Source organism: Pezoporus occidentalis, unplaced genomic scaffold (assembly GCF_034315485.1).
Source record: "Pezoporus occidentalis ecotype Australia unplaced genomic scaffold, CSIRO_AGI_Poc_V1 ctg199, whole genome shotgun sequence".
Taxonomy (NCBI): Eukaryota; Metazoa; Chordata; class Aves; order Psittaciformes; family Psittacidae; genus Pezoporus; species Pezoporus occidentalis.
In genome coordinates, this window is record NW_026913844.1 from 391,822 (window position 1) to 417,958 (window position 26,137).

At 52.3% G+C, this 26,137-nt stretch overlaps 2 protein-coding genes across 3 annotated transcripts in view; one reads left to right on the plus strand and one right to left on the minus strand.

Annotated features, from left to right (window-relative positions):
* CBL (Cbl proto-oncogene) overlaps positions 1 to 8,008 on the plus strand; it is a 34,014-nt gene extending 26,006 nt beyond the window's left edge. The window contains exons 10-16 of the mRNA XM_062617625.1: positions 922 to 1,053; positions 2,033 to 2,410; positions 3,329 to 3,423; positions 3,924 to 4,079; positions 4,499 to 4,602; positions 5,077 to 5,259; positions 7,530 to 8,008. Of these exons, the coding sequence (XP_062473609.1) occupies positions 922 to 1,053; positions 2,033 to 2,410; positions 3,329 to 3,423; positions 3,924 to 4,079; positions 4,499 to 4,602; positions 5,077 to 5,259; positions 7,530 to 7,810 (1,329 nt within the window). The 3' untranslated portion in view covers positions 7,811 to 8,008. The remainder of the gene's footprint in view (positions 1 to 921; positions 1,054 to 2,032; positions 2,411 to 3,328; positions 3,424 to 3,923; positions 4,080 to 4,498; positions 4,603 to 5,076; positions 5,260 to 7,529) is intronic.
* A 9,079-nt stretch (positions 8,009 to 17,087) lies between these two features.
* Positions 17,088 to 25,667, minus strand: MCAM (melanoma cell adhesion molecule). Of its 2 annotated transcripts, XM_062617608.1 has the most exons (15): positions 25,526 to 25,667; positions 21,987 to 22,114; positions 21,686 to 21,896; positions 21,519 to 21,589; positions 21,327 to 21,414; positions 20,997 to 21,176; positions 20,780 to 20,907; positions 20,472 to 20,634; positions 20,260 to 20,381; positions 20,011 to 20,149; positions 19,798 to 19,919; positions 19,570 to 19,705; positions 18,694 to 18,835; positions 18,177 to 18,294; positions 17,088 to 17,652 (listed from the first exon to the last, which is right to left on the minus strand). In XM_062617608.1, the coding sequence occupies exons 1-15, from the start codon at positions 25,590 to 25,592 to the stop codon at positions 17,623 to 17,625; spliced, it is 1,845 nt and encodes a 614-aa protein (XP_062473592.1). In that variant the 5' UTR covers positions 25,593 to 25,667; the 3' UTR covers positions 17,088 to 17,622. The 2 variants fall into 2 exon arrangements, with proteins under 2 accessions (XP_062473592.1, XP_062473593.1); XM_062617609.1 differs by lacking the exon at positions 18,177 to 18,294.
* Between the last annotated feature and the right edge of the window lie 470 nt (positions 25,668 to 26,137).

A 26,137-nucleotide genomic window follows, 5' to 3' on the forward strand; every position in this document is an offset into this window, starting at 1 on the left:
CCATTTTCCCCAGTGATTAATACAGCCAACTAGATAGAGTCTTACCAAGGTCCTCATGACTAATGGGGTAGAGGGCAGGCGATTTTGCTCTGCAAGTCAATTTGACTGTCATTTTTTTATATGGTGTCTGATAAATCTGTATAATAAAGGTGTGATAATTCTTTGCCATTAGTGCTGCGTCCTTCCAGGAGATGGGCACAAGACAAGCATTCTGTATGGATCCCTGCATGGTTTACTTCTTTCTAATAGCGTGTTGCTGCTCTTGCACACCTGGACTTTGCAGTGTTTTACTGCATAGGGAAGTGGGTTTGAACTTGGCTAGTTTTTAGTAGTTGAATACAGGAAATTAAGTTGCCTTTCCTGGTCAGCCAGAAGCCTTTACGCTGGTTTACCTGTATTTCTGTTCAGCTTCCACCATGTGAAATCGTGTACTAAACAGTAAAACCTATTCCAGGAGGTGGGTTTTGTACCCATAACTTGAGAAAGCAAAGCAGCGTGATATCCTGTCATGGTCTGCAGCAGGCTCTGTTGGCGCTAGTGAGCAGAGTGGCACCTGCAGTGGGTTTTGCAGCAGATCATACCCTCCTGTGTTGAAAAGAAGCTTGCTCCTGCTCAGGGAGGGCCCAGTAAGGCAGCAAAACAGCTTTTCTGTTACTGCACCACCGCTAAGTGTGCGTTTTCAGTTGTGTGCCACAGCTAAAGCCATTGGTGATCTTCGGGGCTTGCTGAAAGTCAAATGCTGTAGTGCTGGGAAATTGCCTTCATTCACTGGTGTGTGGTGGTTACTGATACAGTAGTTATTGTTAATTCAGGAGCAGTATTGAAGCCAGTACAGATCACAGAGCTCGAAAGCCTCTCTAGAGGAAAGGAGCTCTGCTGGGGTTTGCCATTTGTTGATTTTCCCATTCTCTTCTTCCTCAGGTCGAGCGTCCTCCTTCTCCGTTCTCAGTAGCTCCCCAGGCCACCCTTCCTCCCGTGCCACCACGACTGGATCTCTTGCAGCAGCGAGTGGCCAACCCGCCTGGGGCTTCCAGTCCTGGGACCACTTCAAAGGTCAAACACACTGCTTTCCCTTTCAGCTGTCATTTTGGTGGGGCAGGCAGGGAGGAGAGCATTGTGGTGAACCTCTGTGACATCCCCAAGTGCTTTCACACAAGACTTTTTTCTTCTTCCTTTTCCTGTTGGGCCATTTTCCTTCCATTCCCCCTTCCATTCCAGTCCAATCTGTCCTGAAAGCAAATGCTTCCTTCTGGAGAGTCCCTTTTTGCTGTTTAAAGGGCCTGTCTTTTCTTCACATTTGCCCATGCAATTGCTAGAAAGAAGCCAGTCCTAAGGTGAAGTACTTGCTCTTTTAGGGTGACTGGTGTCCTCCTGCTGAGCTACCAAGTTATTGTGATTACCAGTCTCTTCACTGGTTTTTAGCCTGTGCTCTTTGGAGCTGCATTTGTGGGCTTGTGTTTCGTTCTAGCTATCAGGGAAGGTGTCGTATTAACTGCTTGTCTGATTGACTAACAGAAGGCAGCAGTATGGTCTTGGTGGCATCTGATCACTGGCTCTTGAGGTACAGCAGCAGTTGAGCTAGTTTGGATGAAGTAATGAAATGATGCTTGAAAATTCAGGCAGAAGAAAACACCCATTTCTATGACTGTTCATGGCTGACCGATGAACGTTAACTTGTATAACTAACCCACAGTTGCATCGGTTCTGTAAGTGATGGGTGTGCTTTGGAATCCAGTCTAGTGCTGATGTGAGCTTCTTTTCCTTCTAGAAAAATCATCTGGGGTATTTAGTGTCTCGCTGTAGCTGCACGTAGGTACCCTGTTATCTCTTCAAGCCTGTAGAGAAGGTATCTCGGGAGGGTTAGCTTGTGGAGATGTGGAGAGTTATCTCCACACCCTTTGAGATAATTTCATGTAAAAATAGACAAAACGAAAGCCAGAGCTCACCCTTCTGCTGCCTGCCTCCCTCTTTTCGATGCTTTGTGGCTGAACTACCTTTGTTAAGCAATATTTCGCATTCCTTTGCCCTGCAGGCTGCTCCTGGTGCTCTTCACAAGGATAAACCTCTCCCAATCCCTCCCACGCTCAGAGATCTCCCGCCGCCGCCGCCTCCGGACAGGCCACATTCCATTGGGACCGAAGGTCGACCTCAGAGACGTCCCTTGCCCTGCACACCGGGAGACTGCCCTTCGAGAGACAAACTACCCCCTGTGCCCTCCAGCCGCCAGGCAGATCTGTGGCCATCCAGGCCCATTCCAAAAGCCCCCTCTGTAGCTCTCAGTCCCGGTGACCCTTGGGCTGGGAGAGAACTGTCAAACAGGCACTCCCTCCCCTTCTCCTTGCCCTCTCAGATAGAATCCAGGGCTGACAGCCATCGGCTTGGGAGCACGCTCAGCCTGGACAACCCAGGGGTGAGTAGGCCTGTTGGAGGTGAAGGTAATCTGTAAGGAATTAAGTCTTCCAAGGTGTCCTCGTAAGGGATAGAATATTCATTGGAATAGGGTGCACCAAGGAAGAGGTGGAAAGGAACTGGTGAATCCTGGGCAAGGGAGAGTAATGGGAGGACTTCCTAGGGAGGTGCTTTGGTGCCTCGTGGGAGCTAGGCTGAAATCCCAGTCTGAACAGTCATGAGGCACAGTTTCATGATCATAGCTCACCTTTCAGTTCTGAAAAACTGGGAATCTTCTGTGCTGGGAGCTGGAATGCTGCAAAAGTGCAGTTTACTCTTCTCAGGAGCTGTGATGAGTTTAACACGGTAAAATCTGAGTTAAATCTGGATCTGTTACCAATGTCAGGATGTGTAACTTAATAGTCCAACATATTGTTCTCTAAAAGAAATCCCAGGCAGATTTGCCTGTTTTTTTGTCATTCCATTCCCCTAATTTTTCCTTTTTAAACCTCCAGCTTTCTCCAATTGAGAGGCAGGACGTTTTGAGCCAGATTGTCCAAGAAAATAACACTTGGACGTTTGTCATTCTGTCTTGGGATATGTGTGCTTGTCTGCATCCTTTTCCTCTTGTCCCCTCTTCTGGCCTTCAAGCTGTTTCAGCTGAATTTGCCAAAGCCATTGGAATCTCAAAAGTTACGAAGTTCCTGCAGGTTTTGTGTAAACAAGCAGTTGGATACAGGAGGAAAACCCAGCTGGTACCCCCACTGAGGGAAAACTGTCACAGAACTCCGGGATTTCTAAGGCATTAGTGAATGCTTTGGCGTAAATGAAGATGTTTCATTCCCCCACGGGCTGTTGGGAATGACTGGCTGACAGCTTGGCAACTGTGTTGTTGGTATCTGTGGTGGTTCTGATTCCTGGTTGGAATTTTGTCTTGCAGAGCTTGAACAGTGCTCCCCCAACAACCTCAGAGAGTGAGCACCCCAAGATTAAACCCTCCTCATCTGCCAATGCGATCTACTCCTTAGCTGCCAGGTCTGTTGTTTTCTAGCTCACATGCTTTTGTACCTTACAGAATGGTAACTGTAGGGCTCTCTCCATGCTGGTGCCTGGGACAGAATCTGACACAACTCTGTCAGCCTTAATTTCAACCCCTGACAGATTCAAAATATCCAATCTAAAGGAAGCAGATTCAATCAGAATCCCAAAGCTCTGTGGATAGTGGTGGTAGTTGCCCTTGGCTGTGGCAATAGGAAACAGGCTACAGTTGCTATTAGCTCTTGTATGAATTCACTTTTGAGTTGGTATTTATGTGAAGTGGGTGGTGTGTGATGTGTGTGATTGCATTATGAGCTTGTGTCAGTGTGACCGTGTACCTGGGCTGCTAAGAATGCTGAAGGCCAGATTATTTCTGTAGTCAGAATCACTCTGACTGCTTGTTCCATCCACTGTGGATTTTAAAGGCCACTTTGGTATTAATCAGATTTGGTGTAAATGTGTTTCTCATGTTTATATATTGTTTCTTCTGCCTCCAGACCACTGCCTGTACCAAAACTGCCTCCTGGGGAACAGTCTGAAAGTGATGAAGACACCGAATACATGTCACCATCCTCTCTGCCTGTAGTGCCTCCAGGTCCTGCTGTACAAAAACCGGAGCTCAAAATGCCTTTGGAAATGGCTCAGAGTTTACGGTGAGGTTCTGTTTGTGTGTTCTGGGCTTTCTCCTCCCAGCTCTGGGAAAGCTTTTGCTTATTTGTTTACTAGGGGGGAGATTTTGCTTGCTGGGTTTGCTGCATTCCCCCAGTGATACTCACCGGATCTAGCCTGGCATAGTAACTATACATTCTGCTTGATAGCAGAATCCCTATACAGTATTAAAGGAGTCAGATAAGCACTCCCCTGTCTTTCTGATAGTAACCTTTGGAGAGCAGCAGCAACTGAAACTCTAAATTCTATTAAAAGGTGGCGTTCTGGTGGTATCAAACTCCTTTAAGCCAATAGGCTCTATTGCAATGGACGTTACTGAGCATTTTCTAGAGTCACAGAGACTCTGCATTGGTGGTTTACTGCTGCCACTTGTCTGAAGGGAAATGCTTGTTCTCTCCCTCAGAGTTTTAGACTGCGACCAGCAGACGGATGGCTGTACGTATGAAGCAATGTACAACATCCACTCCCAAGCAGCATCCTCAGCTTTCGAGGCTGTCAACACTTGTGGTGAGTGGGTGTGCTAAAAAAAGCCCTGAGAAACTGGAGGACAATGGATTGGTCCCAGTCACAGTTGGAAAGGCGTTTCGGGCTCAGTTAAATGTTACGTGCTTTTGCTGTTAAAACAGCCAGGGTGCATGGGGAAACATCTGGGTCTCTACTGCAGGCTGCATCGCGTGTGGGGATGTTGTTGAGGAGCCTGGTTGGAATGCATTGTAAAAATAACAGTTGTTCTAAAAGTTGCTGTTTGGAAGGTTCTTATTTTTTTTTATGGGCAGCAGTTGTCAGCCCACATTTATCATAAGGATTTTTAATCTAATACTACCTTCTGGAAAGAGCTTCCGTTGAACGTGGGGTTTTGGCAGCAAAACCTTTGTTCTGTGTCCTGTCAATGTTTGTGGACTACAGGGGACCAGAGTCTGCCCCGAGAGACAGAGGCTCTGTTCAGTGCCAGCGCTCATCAGAATGTGCCTCTTCTTCTAGACGAAGGGGATCTGGCAGCAGCCACTGCCAGCAACGGCCCTGAAGAGTCAGAAAATGAAGAGGATGGCTATGATGTCCCCAAACCACCACTACCAATTGCCATTGCTCGTCGCACCCTGTCTGATATCTCCAATGCCACACCTGCCTTCAGCCGAATGTCTTTGGAAAATGACCCTGTGACAGGTTAGAGAACGTGGTATTCTTCATGCTGTAGTGGGTACCGATGGCTTGCTATGCACTATCACTCACTCAAGGGTTTGTATGTAAGCTGTGAGGGTTTATAAAGCAGATTGCGCTGATTTCTTAGGTGTTCATTTCATCACTGAGCTTGCAAATAGCATTTAAATCACTGTTAGGAAAACCTTTCCTCAGCTTCAAGGATATTCCTCAAGCCACTGTTTCCTACAGGGCATGGCATCTGTCTTGTGCCAGGGTGTACCGGGGCACGCAGCAGATCTTCGGGATGTTACTTAGAGCTGTTGCAAGTAGATGACAGTGCTGGCCTTGCGCAGCTTGGCTCGGTCTCGCCTGCGGTTGCTCCCAGCAGATGGCACAAGTGAGCTGTTTGAGGCCGTCAGTTCCCTCGAGCAGGGACCTCAGTGGCTCAGCGAGGTCAGCTTTTTGTCCCTGGGGAGTAGAGGACATCTTGTCCTTGTGGCTGTAAGCGCATCTCCGAAGGGAAGACTAAAGCCTCATCTCTCCAAGAGCTGAATAATGCTCGACTTATTCCCTACAACTGCCCAGCAGCTCTAAAGGAAGCTCTGAAACGTTTCCTGTCGGGGGGCTTTCCGCATTATCTGGTGATTTGCCAAGTAAGAGGAGTGAGTTTCTTGTTCCTTATGGGGGACCATTTGCTCCAGTGAGTGTTTTGTTCACCTCCTTCACCACTTCCCCTTCCCCGGGCTTGCCCTTCTTTGGCACAGGGAAGGGTTTAGCAGTGCAGAGAAGTTTATGAGCTTTTGCCACTCCTCCCTGCTCCCTGCCTCATTGTTTAAGTCTCACTGTGCTGTAGAATGTTGCTGAGAGGGCTTAGAAAGGGCAGAGAGAGCTCACATCCTCCTCCCACGTGAAGCACTCCCCTTAAACATTGACTCCTCTTTGTTTTTACAGCCCTGCAATAACAATGCTATTGTCCCGATGTGTAGTGGTAGGAGATCTGCTAATGAGGAATGCTGATTGTTGCTGCTCTGGGGAGCATATGCAGTTTTGTGAAACACTGGGAATTGGCCCCTGCTCTAGTCTGGTGTGAAGCACACGTGCCTAGCCTGGGATGCATTTGGGCAGATTTATGTGCTCCCTACAGTTTGGTTTCTTAATCATTTACCAGAGGAGCTGTGCTAGTGGTTGTCCTTTCAGATTGACCCACGGGCTCTGAAATTTGATCCAGTGCGAGCAGAAAGAGCCAATTCAAAAGGCACTTTAGGGGAGAGAAGTGGGTAGTCCCTTTTCTCCACTCTACAAAAAGCTGTTTATGTGTCAGGAGCTTGGAGGTTGAAGAGCAGGGAGCTGAACTGCATTGTGGTTGGGGAGGAAGCGCTGATGAATTTGCTTCCTGAGGAGCCTTCTCCCTCTTAGTGCTTTCAGTGTGTTTTCAGAAAGGCTCTGCAATGACTGCTTCTCTTCTGACCAGTGCTGCAGTGCCCACTCTTACAAAGGGCTTGTTTGGGCATGCTTAGCCTTATGGATTTGTCTGTTGTACTGCTAGAAAGCTCTGTCTTGATTGCCTTGAGGACATTATCCGGGAGACAAATACAACTTTAAGGTGGTGTCAAATGTACATGCAGGAAAGTTGCCTGTGGTTTGCAGAGTAGGGAAGAATGCTCTCTGCCATGCTAGATGAGGTTAGAGCTCAAAGATCTATCGGATGTTAGATTAATGCATTAAGCAGCATTGGTTTTCCCTAAGGCCTTGGAGTGTTATGTCTCTCATTTGGTTTATTGGCTATTCTTTTTACTTCCCACGATGTGGCTACTGGCAAGTAACACATCTGAATGACTAAGGGGAAAGGCAGAACAGGCTGAGCTTATTGATCTGCCATAGCTGCCAGCCATTAGGTAGGGTGAGCTTCAGCAGGAGCTCTTGTAGGTGGCCCTGGCCTGTAGAGGAAGGGAAGAGACCTTTCAGAGACCATAATTCACTTGCTGGAGCACTTACGGTGGATGAGTTGGAACTGATAGATCTGGTTTTGTGCACCCACTCCGTCAGCACGCTTCAATGTGGCCAGCAATGTGAGGCAAGATCAGTTAAACCGGGGGTTGCTGTCTGATTCTAGGAGGCAATGGGATGTTTGGTGAGGTTGCATATCCTTACAGGCTAGGCTGGTTGGAGCAAGTGGCGTAGCTTTGAGTGGCATTCTTTGCAGTGCCATTTATCAGTCTCATGTCGTTGCTGCGTTGTTCCAAGCAAGAGTTACGTCTCCTTTCTTGAAGCAATGCCTTTGGTTCTCCTTCCAGGTTTCTCCGATGGCTCTCAAGTTCCAGAAAGGCCGCCAAAGCCGCTACCACGGAGGATCAACTCTGAGCGGAAAGCAGGGAGCTGCCAGCCAGGCGGAACCAGCAGTGGGACCAGTGCATCACTGCAGCTCTCCAGTGAGATCGAGAACCTAATGAGCCAAGGCTATTCATATCAGGACATTCAGAAAGCACTGGTCATTGCACATAACAATATTGAAATGGCCAAGAATATTCTCCGGGAGTTTGTTTCCATTTCCTCCCCCGCGCATGTGGCCACATAGCACATTACCTCCACGCCTACATCTTCTGTGGACCAACTGCCTGGGCAGCTGTAGCCCAGCTCCGCACCAAAGGGGAAGGGGGTTCCTTTAGAGACTTCGTGTTGAGGTCGGTCCTGCCTCTCAAGAGAATCAGTTGTCAGGTTTTTGTGGTTCCAGATTTCAAAGCAGTGGGATGAAACGGAGCAGAATGGTGTTTTATACAGTGTATGTTTTGGAGTCCTTTACCCCTACCTCTTGTTTGAGAGAACAGATTTCTTTCCAGGGTGTTTCATAGAGAAAGGTCTCACAACAAGGGATTCCCAAGCTGATGCCCTGGAGGCTGGGGTGGGGGGGGAGTGTTTTGTGCTGTGAATTCTAAGTGAATGCTCTGAGAAACCAAGTCTTGAGGTCGGCGTGGTGTGTCCTGTGGTTTGTGGTACTAGGTTTGGATCTGTTCGCTGCTGTGTGTCTGGCTCAGGCTTTTTAGGCCAGCTGGGAGGTCACTTTCTGCTGGGAATAAATAGGAGACCTCGGAAGAATCTTTAGATTGCTTCCCATTTGCCATGGCGTTTCCCTCTTGCCTGTAACAATAGCGTTTCTTGCTCTTGATTCAAGTCCTCCCTTTTTGCCTGGAGATAGCTTGATGAGCTTCTGTCAGGCATTTGGATCTCAACAGGGCAGGGATTTCTCTCCTATGTGTCCTCTTGTCGGCAGCACTGTCAGATCCCAGGCAGCTCGGCGTGCTGAAAAGGTTTGCATGTTTTTGAGGGGTGGGAGAGGGTGGGAAGAGCTGGAGCCAAGATCTGGCTGCTGCTTCTCCTTCTTTAGCCTTGAGCATTCTGAGCTTCGATGCTCAGACTTGATGGAGCAGCCACCACTGGGCGCTCCCACACGCTCTTCCTCTGGGAATGGTGCACCTGGTAAATATGATGTTTTATTTATCTTACTTGCATGGTGACTGTGCAGAGTAGTGGCCTTCACACACATTCCATCATCTCCTTCTGAGAGCTTTTGCAGGAGCCAGCTGTCTTCGTGCCAGGCTGTGTTGTGGAATTGGTAGGTGCAGCTGATGTGTTCGTTGGTGTCTTACCTGCTTTGCAGTATAAGAAGTGCAGCAGTTCTCTGCATGGCTGTCACAACAACATGGGGGGGGGGGGGGGTTCTTCTTTCCACTGCCATTACTCTAAGGTATTGCCAGAGCCTGTGCTGAAACAGATCTGGGAATCTTCTGTATTTGTAAAGTGATCACATGGCTTTAAAAGTCAGTACTCAGCTGTTACTTTGGAAAAAACCTGACTTGCCTACTCAGCTACTTGACTCTGTTCATATGTGCTTGACGTGTGAGAAGTGTGCAGTTCCTTCTGAGAAGAGTTAAATCAAGCAGGCACGCACGCATCGCAGCCTGACAGATGAACAAGTGCTCTGTGTACACTGAGAGGCTATTAGCCTTTCGAAGCATGGCTAACATCACTGGCATCTCCCAAAGGGCAGCAGTAGTCACTAGGCAAAGGATTGCGACTTGAAATACTGTTGGGGGGGATTATTGGATGCAGGTTAGCCTTTTAAGAGCCTCGTGGCTGGGCCCAGATCTCTGCTTGCAATTGGCAGAGAGGACCGACCAACTACTGGCAAAGGGAACTAAGCATGAAATGTGTGGTTTATGTAGAGTATAGGTGTCTCTCTAGGCCTACAGCTTTATAAACTGATGCAGTGGGTTCCAGGCAGTCTCAAAGCAGGAACTGTCTCTCTTTACTGCTCTGCATTCTGTAGTAAGGAATGTTTTCTCCCATGCTGTAAGGAGATCTCCTGCAGCGCTTCCAGGCTGTCACCACCATTGCTATTTCAGGGTGAGGGCTGAAGCTTGGAAATGCAACACACTGGGGAGATGCACGTCAGCGGGCACGGCGCTCTGCTGTGGTGAACAGAGAGGGCAGGAGCAGGGCCTGAGCGCTTCCCCAGGTGCTGAGCTGAGTTGCAGAGGTGATATCAGTGCACGTGGCACTCGGGGAGGAAGAGCTGTTCTTTTTCCCCTGCCCATACGTGCAGCATTGTGAACCAGACCTGCTCTTGCTGTGTGCCCTGCTCTGCCAGTTGTGCACAGCAGCCTTGCTCAGTGCATCTCAGCCCAGCACTGGTGCTGCTGAGGCAGGAGCACGGGGCAGCTCTGGTTGTTCCCTCTGTAGACCTGCATGTTACACTTGTGAGCAGCTAGTCCTGCCGTATGAGAGTCACCTCCTTGGCTTTGTACTGGAGAACCAGGTAAAAACCCTTTTGTGAGGGAGCACTACAGTTTTATAGCCCTCTTTTTTGTGTATCCTCTCCAGTGCTGCCACTTGGTCCCTGTTAGGTTTGGAGCCACTTTGTTCCCGATTTGCTGTGTTAACTCAGTGCAAGTGTGTTCAAGTGTGGTGTGTGACTCTTGCCACTGCCAAGGCTGCATAAGAGCCAAGTCCAGCCAGCTAGAAAGCCTTAATTCTCGTCTTGCACAGTGTGTGTGATCAGACTAGTGATGCCCTGTCCCGTACAAGCCGTTTATTACAGGCTTCTTGTCGTAATGTTAAACTAAATCATGCTTAGCAGAGCTGTTACAGGCCTGTCTTTGGGGTTTATGTGCCGAGAGGTGTTCCTATGGCTGTTGTTCCAGGTTTTAGAGATTAGAGAGAACAGTCTTTGTGGCATGTGTCACTGATTTTTCTGCATGTGTCCTTTCTGTGCACTGTTTCTGTCCCAGCCTGATTAAAGAAACTTAAATCTTGGCTTTTTGTCCTTAGACGTGTTAGCGTTTGCTAGAACCACTGAAGTGCAGCAGAGTCCTGACCATGTCCTATGGCTGTGCTCTGTGAAGTCAGTCCACGCACTGTACAGTGCATTTTTCTTGTTCTTTCACAAAAATAAGCCCAAGATGGATTTCTCTTTCTTCCTTTCACCTTCTTGATCTTTATTCTTAAGAAGTTAACATTATGATGCTACTTTAAAAAGAAACAAAACCCCCACATGTCTAGTGCCTTTCTTAAGGGAATGCTGCACCTCTGGGCTGGACCTGAGTATCCACCCCTCTGTGAAAATGAGGAGCCCAAAGCAGACAAGCTGTAAAGACAACCTTTGAGCTTGGAAAGGGGTGAAAAGAAGGGGCAATTGTCACTTCAGCTCTGACACTGCTTGGTAGCTTTTCAGCTGTGGAGGTTTCTTACTTCACCTGTTACTAACAGTGACTTGTCTGGACTGGTGCTGTACTAAGCTTGGTTGTGAAGACAGTAGAATTGTAGGTCAGGATTGCTTTTGCTTGTAACACAGGATAAGTTCTGCTCTTCAAGATGCTGGTTTCCCCCCTGCCTGTCAACCACGGACACACAGCAAGCAGAGAACAGCACTGTAAGAGCTGGGCACAAACCAGTACCCAGTGAGCAGCAGGTGGGTGGGGAAAGCAGGCAAGTATTGACTGCTCTGAACAGGGTTTCTGACTGACTTCCAGTGCCACCGGAGCTGAATGGGAATCAGGAATGGGACATATCCTGCCAGTCTGCAGCGCTGCCCCTGTGTGTCTGCCTCTACAAGTGCTGCAGCTTGAAGCCTGCAGGGTCTCTGCTGGGAACCAGCGGCCTTGCTTTCACCATGAACAGCTTTTCTGCATGCCCTTCCCTGAGCCCTTCCTTCGGGGCAGCCGGGTAGGCTCGGAGTGCAGCACGTTGCTTCCTGCACTAGGCTGATTCCATTACCGTAGCTAATCCTGAGGCAGGGTCATTGCTGTAAATGGGTTTATTTCAGTTGAGCAAGAAAAAAATGCAACTCCCAGGGCCCTTCCTTAAAGGTGCCCCTTTAAAAAGGAGTGGGGAATAAGGACACTTGGTTTTAAAGTTCCTAAGAGAAATGTTGCTTGGAATTCGTGGCGGGGGGGGGGGGGGGCAGAGACATGTTGTTCTTCCCCTTGAATGACAAATAAGTACCAATTTGTATAATATCAGTGTTAAAAATGTTGAGATTTTCACAAACTATTTTAAGAAAGCTATAATAGTGTCGTTAATATAAAACTATGATAGCAGTATTTAATCCTTTCAGATCTGTAAAGAATAAGGAGAAACAGAAGGTAAATATTCTTACAGAGAGTAGCTGAGCTTTAAGGTTCACTCGGTTTAAAAGTCCTCGTGTTGTTGGCGAGCGCACTGTTCATGTTTAGAGGTTATACTAATGTTATTTATTAATTGTTTCCATTCTCGTCTGCTGCCCACTAAAGAGCTGCTTTCTTTGGGATTTCCTTCACCTGTGTCAGTACAAAAAAGAAAACAAAAAGGTTTATTTTTAAATAAAATCCCCTTTGTTGTAGCACATGGTCTGGGTCGTGTCGCTTCTCTCCTGGAGGAAAGGGTATTCCTGCTCCTGCCTGCTCTCAGTCACCTCCACAGGGACAGCCAAGTCGGAGGTGTTCACGTAGCCTCCTGCATCTCTTGCACATCACCACTTTGTACCTGGTTTAGCTGTTAAGTTCACATTCATGTCATGGATGCTCACAGAGGGCAGAATTGATTTGTACCAAGTTGATACTAATAATTCTATTGATAGAGTTATCTATCATAGATAACTAGACAGATATCATAGATAACATAGAAATAGATACTAATAATTCTAATTGATACTAATAATTCTATTGATAGAGTTATCTATCATAGATAACTAGACAGATATCATAGATGACACAGTAATTGATACTGATAATTCTATTGATAGAGTTATCATAACTAGACAGATATCATAGATAACATAGTAATTGATACTAATAATTCTATTGATAGAGTTATCTATGATAGATAACTAGATAGATACCATAGATAACATAGAAATAGATACTGATAATTCTAATTGATACTAACAATTCTATTGATAGAGTTATCTATCATCGATAACTAGACATATCATAGATAACACAGTAATTGTACTGATAATTCTAATTGATACTAATAATTCTATTGATAGAGTTATCTATCATAGATAACGAGACAGATATCATAGATGACACAGTAATTGATACTGATAATTCTATTGATAGAGTTATCTACCATAGATAACGAGACAGATATCATAGATGACACAGTAATTGATACTGATAATTCTATTGATAGAGTTATCTACCATAGATAACTAGACAGGTATCATAGATAACATAGTAATTGATACTAATAATTCTATTGATAGAGTTATCTACCATACATAACTAGACAGGTATCATAGATAACATAGTAATTGATACTAATAATTCTATTGATAGAGTTATCTACTGTAGATAACTAGACAGATATCATAGATAACATAGTAATTGATACTAATAATTCTATTGATAGAGTTATCTACCGTAGATAACTAGACAGATATCATAGATAACATAGTAATTGATACTAATAATTCTATTGATAGAGTTATCTACCATAGATAACTAGACAGATATCATAGATAACATAGAAATTGATACTAATAATTCTATTGATAGAGTTATCTACCGTAGATAACTAGACAGATATCATAGATAACATAGAAATTGATACTAATAATTCTAATTGATACTAATAATTCTATTGATAGAGTTATCTATCATTGATAACTAGATAGATATCATAGATATTCTATTCTAATCAAATTGATTAATAAAGTCCATAATCCAGCAGGACCTATTGGAGTCTGAGAATGACATGAAGAGATTTGGTACCTCCCCTGAGGAGGGTCTAAGAGAGTCCATGGAATTGGGTGGAGCCCAATGCAGTGTCTGCTGGGGTCCAGTGGATCCTGAAGCCATCGTCCCATGCTGCTGGAGTCTGTTAGGCTCCATTTGCCTCACACAGAATGGGTTAATACATTACTATGGCCTCTTAAAAACTTGTCTAATTATTGCATAGCATCTCTGTCCCTCCATACATTGCACAGGTACACACTATGGCTATATATGAAGTATAAAGGAGATTTAATGACTCCAAAATGACATGTACACGCTTCTAACAGTGTGTGTTCTAGTGGGTGCTGTACAATGCTAAACACTGTTGGAGCCCAGCGTGTGGTGCTGGGGCCTGTGAGAGGCTGAGGTGTGAATCTGGTACCCTGGGACACGGAGAGGCTGGATCTGTGAAGCCCAGTGAGCCCTGAGCATCCAAAAAGGAGCCTGTTTTGGACTCTGTTAACACAGAAACACCCCAAGAAATGGAGCCAAGAGACAGCAAACTGGTCCAGCTGACACACACACACACACCCCCCCCCCCCCCCAGGGCATTTGGGGGGCAACTGAGAGCACATGGGGGCAAATAAGAACACACAAGTGGCAGGGGGTTGAAGGAACCCCCCCAAACCAAGTCACATTGGGGTCAGATGAAGATAAGGGTTTACCTGGGGTCAAATAAACTCCAATACTCACAAGGGGGGGGGCTGTCAAAAGAGATCATAGGGGTCACCTCAGGTCAAAGGAGCCTCTCAAAAGGTCATCTCAAGGTCATTTGGGGTCAATTAGAGGTCAAATAGAGGTCAAATGGGGTCATAGGGGTCAAATGGGGGTCACGGGGTTACTTCAGGTCAAACGACGCTTCCAAGTTTCTCCAGGGGTTACTTTAGGTCACAGGAGGGGTTACTTTAGGTCAAATTCGCCTCTCAAAAGGTCAACTTGAGGTCATTCAAGGTCATTCAAGGTCAAGTGAGGTCACGGAGGGGTTACTACAGGTCAAAGGGGTCACAGAGAGGTTACTACAGGTCAAATGGGTCACACGAGGTCACAGAGGGGTTACTACAGGCCAAATAGGTCCCAGAGGGGTCACTTCAGGTCAAATGGACCTCTCCAAAGGTTACCTTGGGTCAGATGGTGGTAACTGGGCTCAGCTGGGGCTATGGGGGTGAAAGGAAGAGATGAAGTCCTCTGTTCATCCATTGCATTGGGCTGGAATATTCCCTCTACCAGCTAAGAGCTACTGGAGATCCTAACCAACAATCCCAGTTTCCAGTTTCTTCTGTTCAAAACAACGGTCTATGTGTACCTATTAGCATCTACAGCAGGGAGTAGCGAAAGGGGTTTTTTATGAATCCTAATAACAGACCTATGTATTAGTACCTGCGGTAGGGAGTAACACAGATGATAACTACTTCATCCTATACAGTAGGTACTAGAACCTAACAAGTTCTCTATGAAGAGTAGCTGGTCCTAAGCAGTAATTAGCTTGATTTTTAGACCTACTTTATTTACTACATTAACTCTCTATTGTAACAGTTACCTGTTAAATTCACATTCACGGCATGGATGCTGGCAGAGGGCAGAATTGATTTATACCAAGTTGATACTAATAATTCTGTCGATGGAGTTAATCCAATCAAATCGATTAATAAAGTTCATAATCCAGAATCACAATCCTAACTGATCAGAATATACTTGTAGGCTTGGGCTTTATTAGTGCCTACAGTAGCTGGTGACGAGATTTGCTTGTATGACCTACCAGTACCTAGTAACACTGTTATTCATATTACAGATATTAGCCTCTCTAATAGCTAGAAACAGTAGAATCGATAGCAGAATCTGCTTATCCAATTAACTATAGTAGTTATTAATGCAATAACCTATCAGTACTACTGGGATTCCTGTATTTCTTATGCTTAACAGCTAGCCATACAGTTTTGTCTCATAAACTATGAGAATCTTCTAACAGAATTATCTGTTCTTACCTGTATTAGTGTTATTGCAACTGTCAATTTGCAATATTTTAACAATGGTAATAATTAATAAATAATAAAAATAATAAATAATAACTAATTACACATAATTACTAAATAACCATTTAACAAATCCCCTAGTTGTGTTTAGCATCTATAGTAGCTATTAATAGAAATTAAAATGTATTAGAATATATCAATAAGAATGATCACTTAGGATCTAAAGTAGCTAGAGCACGAATAAGCTAGACTGTATTAGAGCTCCTTAAGAGAAAAAAGGCATTACTATCAATAAGTGTCTATAGTAGCTATCAAAACAACTGTCTACCATAATGTTATTCATTAGAATCCAGTGCTAGACTTAACTATGAGTAGTTAGCAGTGAATGCACCTAATAGATTCTATCACTGAGATCTATTAAATTCTATTGACAGTATTATCTTTCAGTATGTACCATCACTAGTAATAAAACTAAGTATTACCATCTAGTACTACAGTTATCTATTAGAATACCTAGATTATCTATTGGAATATCTATAGAAGTATTAGTATTGGTAGTTAGCTGTGTCTGTATTAGATGTCTACGCAATTACCTATTAGAACCTATAGGCTTCTCTGTTACCAGGTACAGGGGATATATACACATCATCTGCTCTCTGCGCCTCATCTGCCCGTTGGGTATCAGACTTATACCTGTAAATAGCATCACGTATGGCCAGTGAACACAACCCATTTTCCTGCCCCAGCCCCGGTGCAAAGGCAGGTTGAGCCAGCAGTGTTCATGGTGCCACCACCCTCGGTAGGGTTAGGGAGCCCTGCGGCTGAGGAGGGCCAGGGCAGGTGATGGGCAGCCCTTACCACTCCAGTGGAGCTGCCGCCAGCAGGAACACACTCACACCCCGGCTTGGAACTTGGTACTTTTATTTTCACATATATATAAAAAAAAAAACAGACAAAACTCCTGGAAATGTACACACAACCCAACAAAAATATATATAAACCAAAGCTCTGGCTTCGACAACACTTGTAGCTCGCGAGTAGAGCTCGCTGCTTTGGCAGGGTGCTGGCTGCTGCACGGCTCCCCATCACCTGCAGAGAGCTACCCCAAGGCCTGGGGCTTGTGGACAGCATAGCACTGAGTACATCGCTTAGAGGAAAGGGGCTGCAGGGCGCTGATCTCTCTAGAGGAAGGCAGGAGAGAGCCATGGTGCAGGCAGAGGGCTGGGAAGGGCCACGGCAGCAGAAGCTGAAGGCAGGCTGCTTGCCCATCCATCTCCCCTCTCCACCATTCAAGCTGCCTGGTGCCACAGAAGCACAGAAACGAACTGGTTTAACCTGGGGCTGGTAACTGCTCAGCACGAAAAACACAAACCCTGAGACATTCCTTAAGGTTTAAATTTGGGGATGGGGATGGGGGGGGGGGGGGGGGGCATCTGGGACCTGCTGTTGCCAGCCCCTCTAAAAGCAATCCAATTCCTGGGCAACGGGGAGAGGGAAGCCCTCCCGCTCCTGTCAGCGAGGCTGCACTGCAAACCAGAGACCCTAAGCCCTTAGTCTGGCATGTGCCTGAGAGGTGGGCACCCCTGGCCTTGCTCCACAGCATCCTCACCTCCCATAGGATCGCAGCTGCCCGGCACCACCAGGACACGCTGGGCTGAACCGAGACAAGAACAGGTCAATGGGAAAGCAAAGCACCGACACCTCCCCGCTCTCACAACCACTGCTCTAACCCTCCACTTGCATCCCTCACCTCGTCCAACCTCCACACCGCTACACTCAAGGTGCCCGGGGCATCCCGAAAGCACAATTCCATCTGCTTTGCTGAGCGAGTTTGGGGTGAAACACATCAAAACCTTCCCATATGGGTACAGATTCCCTGCAAACGCCTCCAATCCTGCCATCAGGCAGCTTAAATGGGGTTATTTCTGCCTCCTGTTGCTGTTGGCTTCTCTGCAGTAGTAAGCAAGTGCAGCTTTGCCAACAACCTGCAAGCCCACGGTTGAGGTAACAGAGAGGTGAGCCAGGGAGGTGTCCTGGGCTCAGCACCGCGACGCAGTCATTGTCTCTGGCCGTGCTCCCCAGGTACTGGAGCAGGGGTGGGACAAGGCAATCCAAGAGCAGGAAAGGTTTGAAGGAAGAAAGCACTTGGTAGCTTCAGGCCCTCTCTAGTTTCTCAGATCGATGTATTTCTCGCTCTTCAGGCCACCAAAACAGAAAGGGGGGGGGGGAGAGAAAAGGCCATTAGGGATAATCCTCTACTGCAGGTGTCTGTGTGACAGACAGCAACGTGATGGGGTTGAGCCCAGGAGACTCATCCCATCCTGCACCGAGAGCTGTGGCTGAAAGATGCCAGAGCACAGCCCATTCCCGCAGCCTCTGACTCTCGGCCAGAGGTGTTTAAGCAGCTCCTTCTCCCATTGCTCCTCAGGGAGCCCGGCTCCTGCTCCAGGGAGCGCAGAAGGAGGCAGAGCCAAGCAGGAGGTGCCAGGGGCTGGCACGGAGCAGAGCACGTGCGCTGGTGCCGCATCATCCCGGCCGTTATCACCTCCCCTCCCTCCCACGGCCCCTCTGAGCGCGGATGATGGATGACAGAGGCCCATGCAGGGTGGGGAGCAGGGAGGGGAGGGAAGCACAACCTCGATGCCCTCCCCGTTACACTCCTCACCTCTGTGCCCAAGCCCTGGCCCCGGGTGCAGCGCACGATGATGCTCTGTCCTACCTGGTCAGCGGCAGATCTCTTCTCGCCGTTGGCGCCCTGCAGGAGCCCCGCCTCTTCGGACACTTTATCTGACTTAACTTCTACTACAATCTTGTCTTTACGTGCCTCTGGCCTTGTGCTAGGGGAGGGAGGTGACAACTCTGAGACAGGTTCGTGATACCAAAGAGGGCAACGTGGCCGCTTGCGCTTTGGTTCCATCTCAAGGGATGCTCTGGAGCGGGGCCGGGGTGAATGAGGCTCCGGCTCACAGAAAGCTTTGGGCTGCCCATCCCCTCTCCCTTGGCTGCTCTACCCCTCTGCTCTCCTCCTCATTGCCTCCCTGCAAGGACGGGGCAAGCAGAGCCTGTGGGAAGCTGGAAGCGCTGCCGAGACCCCAGCATGGTGCCCCCCGAGGCTGCACTATCGCCCCTCTCTGCGCTGGGCAGGGAGCAGCCGGTGCAATGAGATGGGAAGCATGAGTGATGGCAAGCACCCCTGTCCCCAAGGGCTCCCTGGATGGGCAGGCAGCAGTGCTTACATGTCCTGTTTCCCAGCGCGGCCACACGGGATCTTGCCTTTCTTGTGCAGGAAGTAGATGACAGACCCCAGCACAGCCACCACGAGGATGCAGACGATGATGGCCACAATGATCACCCCTTTGCTCTCTGGTATCTTTTGATCTAAAGACAACGGGAGAGGAAGAAGTTAATGCTTGTCCCACCCCGAAGCTCTCCACCTGCTGCATCGCTGCACTCCTGTGGGGGCAAAAGGAGAGAAGGTGTGCCCTTAAGAAAGCATCATGGGGAGCCCGGTTCCCGGTGCTTCTCCAGATCCCTGCAGGATGCAGATGTCAGTACAAAAGTGCAGGGTTTGTATTTCTATTCTATTCTATTTCATCCATATATTCTGTATTTATACACTGACAGGGCAGTTTCTGTATAAATACACTTTGCATCCTGCTCCTGGCTGCCACGCCATGGGATAATGGCTTACAGGCCTTCCTGCAAGCCATCAGGCCATCCCTTACGCTTCCAGCAGGAAGCAGCACTCGATGGCCCCACTGGGCAACAAGCAGAGGCCAAGCAGGCAGCTTCCCCACCGCTGCAGGAACAGATGGAGACAGAGCCTCTGCTTCCCTCTCGGCTTGGCAGGGAAGAGAGGAGCAGCGAGAGATGCAGTGCAGGAGCCAGCAGCCAGCGCTCCCTCCCCAGCCCAGAGGCGAGCACTGGGCTGATGGACACATGCACCCAGCGCAGCCCAGGGACTGACCTTTCCTGATGGACTCCACTGGTAGAGCAGAAAGGGAAAGAGACAGAGCTCAGGCACGCCACGGCCGCAGAGCACACACGGTGCCCGTGCCGACAGCACTAATCCTGCTTTGGGTTCCCTTCGGGAGGCAGGGCCCGGGACTCACCCAGCAGCTGGATGTGCTGCTCGCTGACCCCCAGCGCGTTGGACACCCTGCACATGGCTCCTGCCCGCAGCAGGTCGTGGCTCACCCGCACCGTCAGGTTGCTGGCGATGTGCTGGTCTTCCACGTACTCATGAGCCTGTGCCGGGGCGGGGGGGGGAACAGCAAAGGATTCAGTGCCCGGAGCAACGCGCAGCCCCTCAAGAGACCGGGGTTTGAGGCAGCTCTCACCGTCCCATTGACGCTCCAGTGGACAGAGGGCCTGGGGAAGGCGATGGCCTTGCACGTCAGGTTCACCACCTCGTCCTGCCGCACGTACAGCGGGGAGCTGATGGACACGATCCGCGGCTTCCCTGTGGGGAGGCCATCGTGGGCACGGCGCCGACGCCAGGCAGGACAGGCTCACGCCGGCACCGCCGTGCCCGCACGCGCGCTGGGTCTTACCCTCAACAGCCACAGCCACCCGCTTGCTCTGCTCCAGCCCCGGCACGCTCGGTGCCATCACCTTGCAGCTGAGGTTCCGGGAGGTTTCGAAGGTGAGGTTGCTCAGGAAGAGCTGGTTCCCTTTCGCCACCGTCCTGTCCTGTTGGGAAGGGATGTCCCCCAGTGCTGAGCCCCAAGCACCATGCCCTGCTGCTTCCGGCTCTGAATAGCCCAGGCTCGCTTGGTAACAGCACCTGAATGCCTGCTCACCTTCTCATCCCTCCACTGGTAATCCAGGGACAAAGGGCTGTGGGCATTGCAGCTCAGCCTCACGCTATCCCCTTCCCGAAGGGGCGAGGATGGCTCCATCTTCACACGGACCCCTTCAATGTCTAGGAGAGGGATGGAGACCAGGGCAGGGTGAGCTGCAGGGAGGAGACACCCAGCAGGAGGTTCCCCAGGGTCCCGTCCCCCTGCCTTACAGTTCACCACAAGCTCCACGTCCTTCTCCAGCTGTCTCATATCATCCAAGTCCAGGGTCTGGCATCTGTAGAGGCCGCTGCTGTTCTTATTCACGTCGTGCAGATTCAGCACCCCACTGCTGGTGTCCGTCAGCGATGACAGGTCGTGCCAGACGTCATCCAGCTGCAGGCAGCGGGAAGCAAGCAGAGCCTTTAGCCCCACACAAGCATCCTCCACCGCAGCCACTGCACCCCTGTCCCCAGGGCCCTATGGAAGGCGGACAAGGAGCCAGAACACAAAGAGGTGCCCAGGTCCCCTCTGGCCTTACCCCTCTCTTGAAGAAACTGAAGACGGGCGCCGGGTTCCCGTCCGCCTCGCAGACCAGCTTCACGTCATCCCCTTCCTTCACCAGCGCCGAGGAGGGCAGGACCTGCAGCTTCACGTGCTCCGCGGGGTCTGCGGCGAGGAGGAGGAGGGAGCGGGAGCGCTCGCCGAGCATCCCTGCCCCGCAGCGCCCGCGCCCGCCGCCGCAGCCCCCGGCTCACAGAACACGGTGATGTTGACGCGCCGCGACTCGGCCGTGCGCCGCTGGCCCCGCAGCCGGTAGTGCACGGAGCAGTGGTACAGGGAGTGCCGGTCCTCGCGGGTGACGTGGGCGAAGAGGGTGCTGCTCACCGTGTACAGCCCGCTCGACTCGCGCGTCAGCGTCGACGGCATCTTCACCGCTGCACGGGACACAGGCGCTGCTCGCATCCCATGGGGAAAGACCCCGGCCATGGGAGAGAGGAGGGCTCCCTTGGGAGCAACAAGGCTCCTTTGGACGGCCACAGCCTGGATAGGCAGGCAGGCATCATCCCCATCCCCATCCAACTCACTGTTCTCCTCCGGCTGCAGCTGCTCCCCGTTCTTGTGCCAGGTAATATTGGGGGGTGGGAAGCTGTTCCTGCTCACACAGCGGGCAATCTGCGGGCACAGGGAGCGCTGAGCACACGGCGTGCCCCCATGGGGAGAGGGGAGCTCGGCATGGCTTGGAGCCTCCCCCTTCCCCGTACGGGGCATCTCCTCACCTCTGGGATTTCACTGCTCTGCACGGAGGCACCTCCTGAGCTGGCCACGATCTCAGGGGCCTCGGGAACCTCTGCAAAGAGAACCCACCCCACACATGTTGGAACGCACAGAACGGGATCCCCCAGCATCCCGGCCCCGCTGCCCTCCTGCCCCATCCATCACTCACTGTACACATGGAGCCTGGTCTGGTTCTCGCCCAGGACGTGGCTCCCTTCCCCGACCTGGCACACGAAGGTCCTGGCGTCCTGCACCGTCACCCTGCTGATGGCCAGGGCTCGGTCCTCCCCCACGGACAGCCGCCCCTTGTAGTCCACGTTCTCCTCCAGGAGCTCGCTGCCCGCCACACGGCACAGCCTCACCCGGTTGTTGCGGTCCATCTGCAAGGCGAGGGCCCAAGGCTGTGCTGATGGGAACCCCGGGCTTGCTGCTGCCCCGGCCCCACTGCTCCTCTCCCAGGCCACACTCACATAGAACCAGCTGACAGAGGTGGAGGAACCATTCTCGGGGGTGTAGAAGCTGCACTCGATCCTGGCCGTGCCCCCGGCCTCCACTTCAACCACTGCCGGCATGGAGACCTCCAGACCGCTGGCTGCAGCTATGGGACAAGGTCCATCAGGGGCGGGGAGCCCAGGGAATCCCTCGTGTCTGAGCCCATCCCCACCTCCATCCCACTAAGGGCATAGGGCAGAGCTGCGTCCTGTGCCAGCGTTCCCTAGGCACCACGGCCCAGCACAGCGGAAGTGCCAGCCGGGAGCATGGCATCACTCCTGCTGCCACACTGCCTTCTGTGTGCACAAGGCAGGGCAGCACCCAGGAGGGGTGCTCCAACCCTGCGGCTCCCTTTCGCCCTCCATGCCCCAGCCACCATGGCCATGGCACAAACAGGACTCCCCACATCCCCCTCCAGCACATCCAAGGTGAGCCCCTTGTTGCTCCTCTGCTTCCTGCCCACCCATAGCACAGGGGTGGCACCAGAGACTGCCCGTCCCTGCACCACGCATTCCCTGCTTGCCCACACCAGTAATGGAGCTGCTGGCCACGCTCCAGAGCGCCAGGGAAGGTAATGGCTATCGATCCAGGACAGCTTCCCAAGGGGCTGCGTCACGAGGCCGGGAGTTGCCATTGGCACTGCGGGTGCCAGGACAAGAGGGGTCCGCACGCCCCCGGCTGGCACACAGCCCTGCGGAGGGGTCTCTGCCCCAGCACACAGGGCCAGCTGGCTCAGCACCCGCAGCCCAGCCCAGGTATGGGAACCTGGGACAAGGGTGCTGAAAGAAGGCAGCTGTGTCAACAGCTCCCTTGATAGTGCTGCTCGGTGACAGCCACCGAGCCCTGCAAGCGAGGGGACTTCAAAGGGCGATGCCGTGCTCACAGAACGCTCTTTGTCTGGACAGGGTATGCGGTGGCACGATGCCAACGTGCAGCCAGGAGCCCTTCTGGCACAGCAAAGGCCCCGGCTCGCAGGATTCGGCACCTCAGGACATCCCAAAAAGCAGCTTTTATCCCTCACCCATCCCGCTAAGCACAGAGGGAGAAGCAAAGCACTGAACAGGAAAGGAGGTGCTAGAAAAACAGGTGAAAACCCCAGAGACAGGCGTGCAGTGGGGCCAGGAAGCTACACCGAGCATACATAGGAAAAGATAACTTTGTGCTGGAAGCACCTGCACCTCTATGGCCATGACTTGGCTGCCTGCTGCTCCCCTGTGCCCTCATGCTTCTGAGCTGCAGCCAGGCTTTGTCCCCCCCAGCATCCTTATAGACCTTCTGCACGGCCCCAAGGCAAGAGCCAGCCCCTGGGAGACGGAGAGCTGGTGTCCAGCCCCACTGACCTGCTCGGCATGAGAGCCCTCGCCCAGGCAGCCGAAACATGAGCTCAGGGCTGGGGAATGAGCGGCATCCAGGGCTGGCATGAGGCACACAGCCCTCCCAGCCACCCGCTGCCCTTGAGGAGGTGGACATGGTCCTGCAGCCCCCGCACGCCTGGAACAAGGGCTCATTGCTCCCCACCTCCTCCAGGGCAGGCTGGATACTCGCCTTCCCCAGCAACACAAGTGCTGGGGCGGGGGACACAAGGCTTCCTCCTGCAGCTCCAAGACCCCACAGCTGGCTCTGTGCACGGGCAGGCTGGAGAGCACCCTGGCTCTGAGGACATGGCAAACCTCTCTTTGCGCCCAGCGCGGCTGCAATGCTGGTGCAGGGTCATGGGCAGCGCTGAGCTCCATCCCTCACACCGCACCCCAAGCGCCTGGCACGGCTCCAGCGATGGGGAGAGCACCGTCTGCAGCAAGCAAGCAAGGGGGGGAAGGCAAGGAGAGCCCCCCGGTGCCGTCCCATCTGGCCGGCGGAAAGCCGGCCGGCAGCCAGGGCTCCGCAAGAACAAAGATCTGCTTTTAGAGCCGGGGAAAGGGGGTGGAGGGAGCGGAGCCTCCTGCGGAACGAGGTGAGCGGGGAGACGGCGGAGCCCCCGGTGGGAGCGCTCTTGTGGGGCGCCGCAGGGGTCTGGAGCCGCACATGGGATGCTTGAGGTTGCCGCGGGATCCCGTTCCCTGCGCAGGGAAACCAGCTGCGGCCAGATCCTGCCTGCACAGGCACAGCCACACACGCTGCTCCCCTCTGTGCCTGGGCAGCGAAGACCCCTGAGCCACGGGGCCCAGTTCAAACGGAGCAGCATCACCTGAACCCCTTTAATCCTCGCAGGGTGCAGAGCCAGGCCCTGCAGCAAGCAGCACCACCCCAGCGCCCCACAGCCTCCGCCCCAGCCCTTTCGGTGCTGGGGATGGAGCCCAAGCTCTCCTGCAGCAGGGATCAGCACCCCAGAACCAACCCCAGCACCCCACCGGGAGGGGAAAGGCTCATAACCCCAGTCCTGCAGGCAGGTGACAACATGCACAGAGATCTGACACACAGAGACTGCGATGCAAAGGGGGGCAAGGGTGGCACCGGCACCACTGTGGGCTCAGCCCCCCCGCTCCCGCAGCACAGCGAGACCCCCGTGCTGCCTGGGAATGATTTGGCTGTGCCCCCCCCCCAATGGTTCTGGGAAGCATCAATGCTTCCACAGCGGCTGGGCTTGCAACCACACCAACGCAGCCAACCAATAAACTCCTCGCTCGGCACATGTGCTGTGGGGAAGGGGATCGCTGGCTGCGAGCATGGGCCGGGGGTGGAAGCAGCCTGCTTTGGCTCGGGGCTCCTGCACTCCTGCGGAGCCAACGCCTTGGCCAGAGCAGCTTCCCCAGCGCCTGGGGCCACCTCCGCTGCTCGGCTGGGCAGGGACAAGGCGAGAAGGCGGCAGGGAGTAGCCAGCGCACCGGGACCACTCCCTGGTCCCCATGGAGGAGAGGGCATGCTGCAAGGAGGAGGGCAGGGCAGGAAACAAAACCTCCCCCCCCCCCCGCGCACAGAGGGTGAAAATGGACTGGAAAGAGGATAAAAAAAGCAAGCGTGAAAAAAGCCAAGAGAAACAGAGAGCTCGGGGAAAAACTCCTTAGAAGGAATGGGGTGGATGTTTCTTGGTAACTCGACTAATTCAAGCTACTGCACACACGTGGGGGCAACCTCCGGCACCCTGCCCCACGAAGCACGGACTTTGGAGCTCGCCTTACGCCGGGCAATCAGAGCCGCCTGCTCTGCATTAAGCGGGGTCCCGAGAGCGGAATGGGCGCTCCCAGGCCCGCCCCGGGGCCGTGCAGACGAGGCCGCCTGCTCCCACCTGGGCTCTCCCGGCACCACAGTTCCAGCGTTCCTGGCCCCAAGCCAGGCTGCTTCCGAAGGGCGTCAGCTCCGCTCGCTGCCTGCCTGCGGGGAGGCCCCCGCAGCCCCCTGGCCACGGGCAGACCCCAGCACGGAGCCCCCCCCCCCTCCAACCAGGGCGGCGGGGCCGGCGGCAGCACGGAGCGAAGCGGCCGCTGCACCGACCGACGGTGCCGCAGGTGCGCCCGCCCCCCCCCGCGTCCCCGCCCGCCCCGTCCCGTCCCGTCCCGTCCCTCCGTCCAAGGGCACTCACCGCAGCAGAGCAGGAGGCAGCAGCCCCAGCGCAGGGCGAGCCCCGCCGCCCGTCGCCCCCCAGCCATGCCCGCCGCCACCGCCGGCCGCCCGCGACTGAGCGGGACCACGGGCTGACGTCAGGCTGAGGAGGAGGAGGAGGAGGAGGAGGAGGAGGAGGAGGAAGGCGCGGAGCCTGCCCACCGCCCGCGGCCGTTTACCACCCCCCAGCGGCAGCCGCCGGGGCGCCGGCACAAGCGAGCCCCGCACCGCCCGGCACGGCTCGGGGAAGGGGGGGGGGGTACGGAGCCCCGGCCCCGATCGGCCGCAGGCATCGCTCGGGGCTCAGCCGGTGCCGCCGCTGCCCCAGGCGGGCTCTAGCTCTGAGCCCCGAGGAAATCCCCCCCCCCCGTCCCCTCCCGCCTGGTGTCGGTCCGGGGCCGTTCTCAGGCATTCCCAGCTCGGCTGGAGGGGCTCGTTCCAGCGCTGCTTGCAGACGCGCCGGCTGCCAGGTCCTGCCTGTCCAGGCGTGCACAGGCTGATCGCAGCAGACTGCAGGGCGCTGGAGGTGTAAATCACTGCAGACCCTGCGGCGGGGGCAGAGGTGTAGGTCGGGTTGTTTTCCACAAGGGCT

What these genes read in the sequence shown, in the direction of transcription:
- MCAM (XM_062617608.1), bottom strand. Translation starts at nt 25,592, where the DNA reads ATGGCTGGGGGGCGACGGGCGGCGGGGCTCGCCCTGCGCTGGGGCTGC. An exon ending in GACCAGGCTCCATGTGTACA is followed by an intron (nt 21,590 to 21,685) that starts GTGAGTGATGGA and finishes TTCTCTTTGCAG; the next exon opens with AGGTTCCCGAGGCCCCTGAG. An exon ending in AGAGCAGTGAAATCCCAGAG is followed by an intron (nt 21,415 to 21,518) that starts GTGAGGAGATGC and finishes CTGTGCCCGCAG; the next exon opens with ATTGCCCGCTGTGTGAGCAG.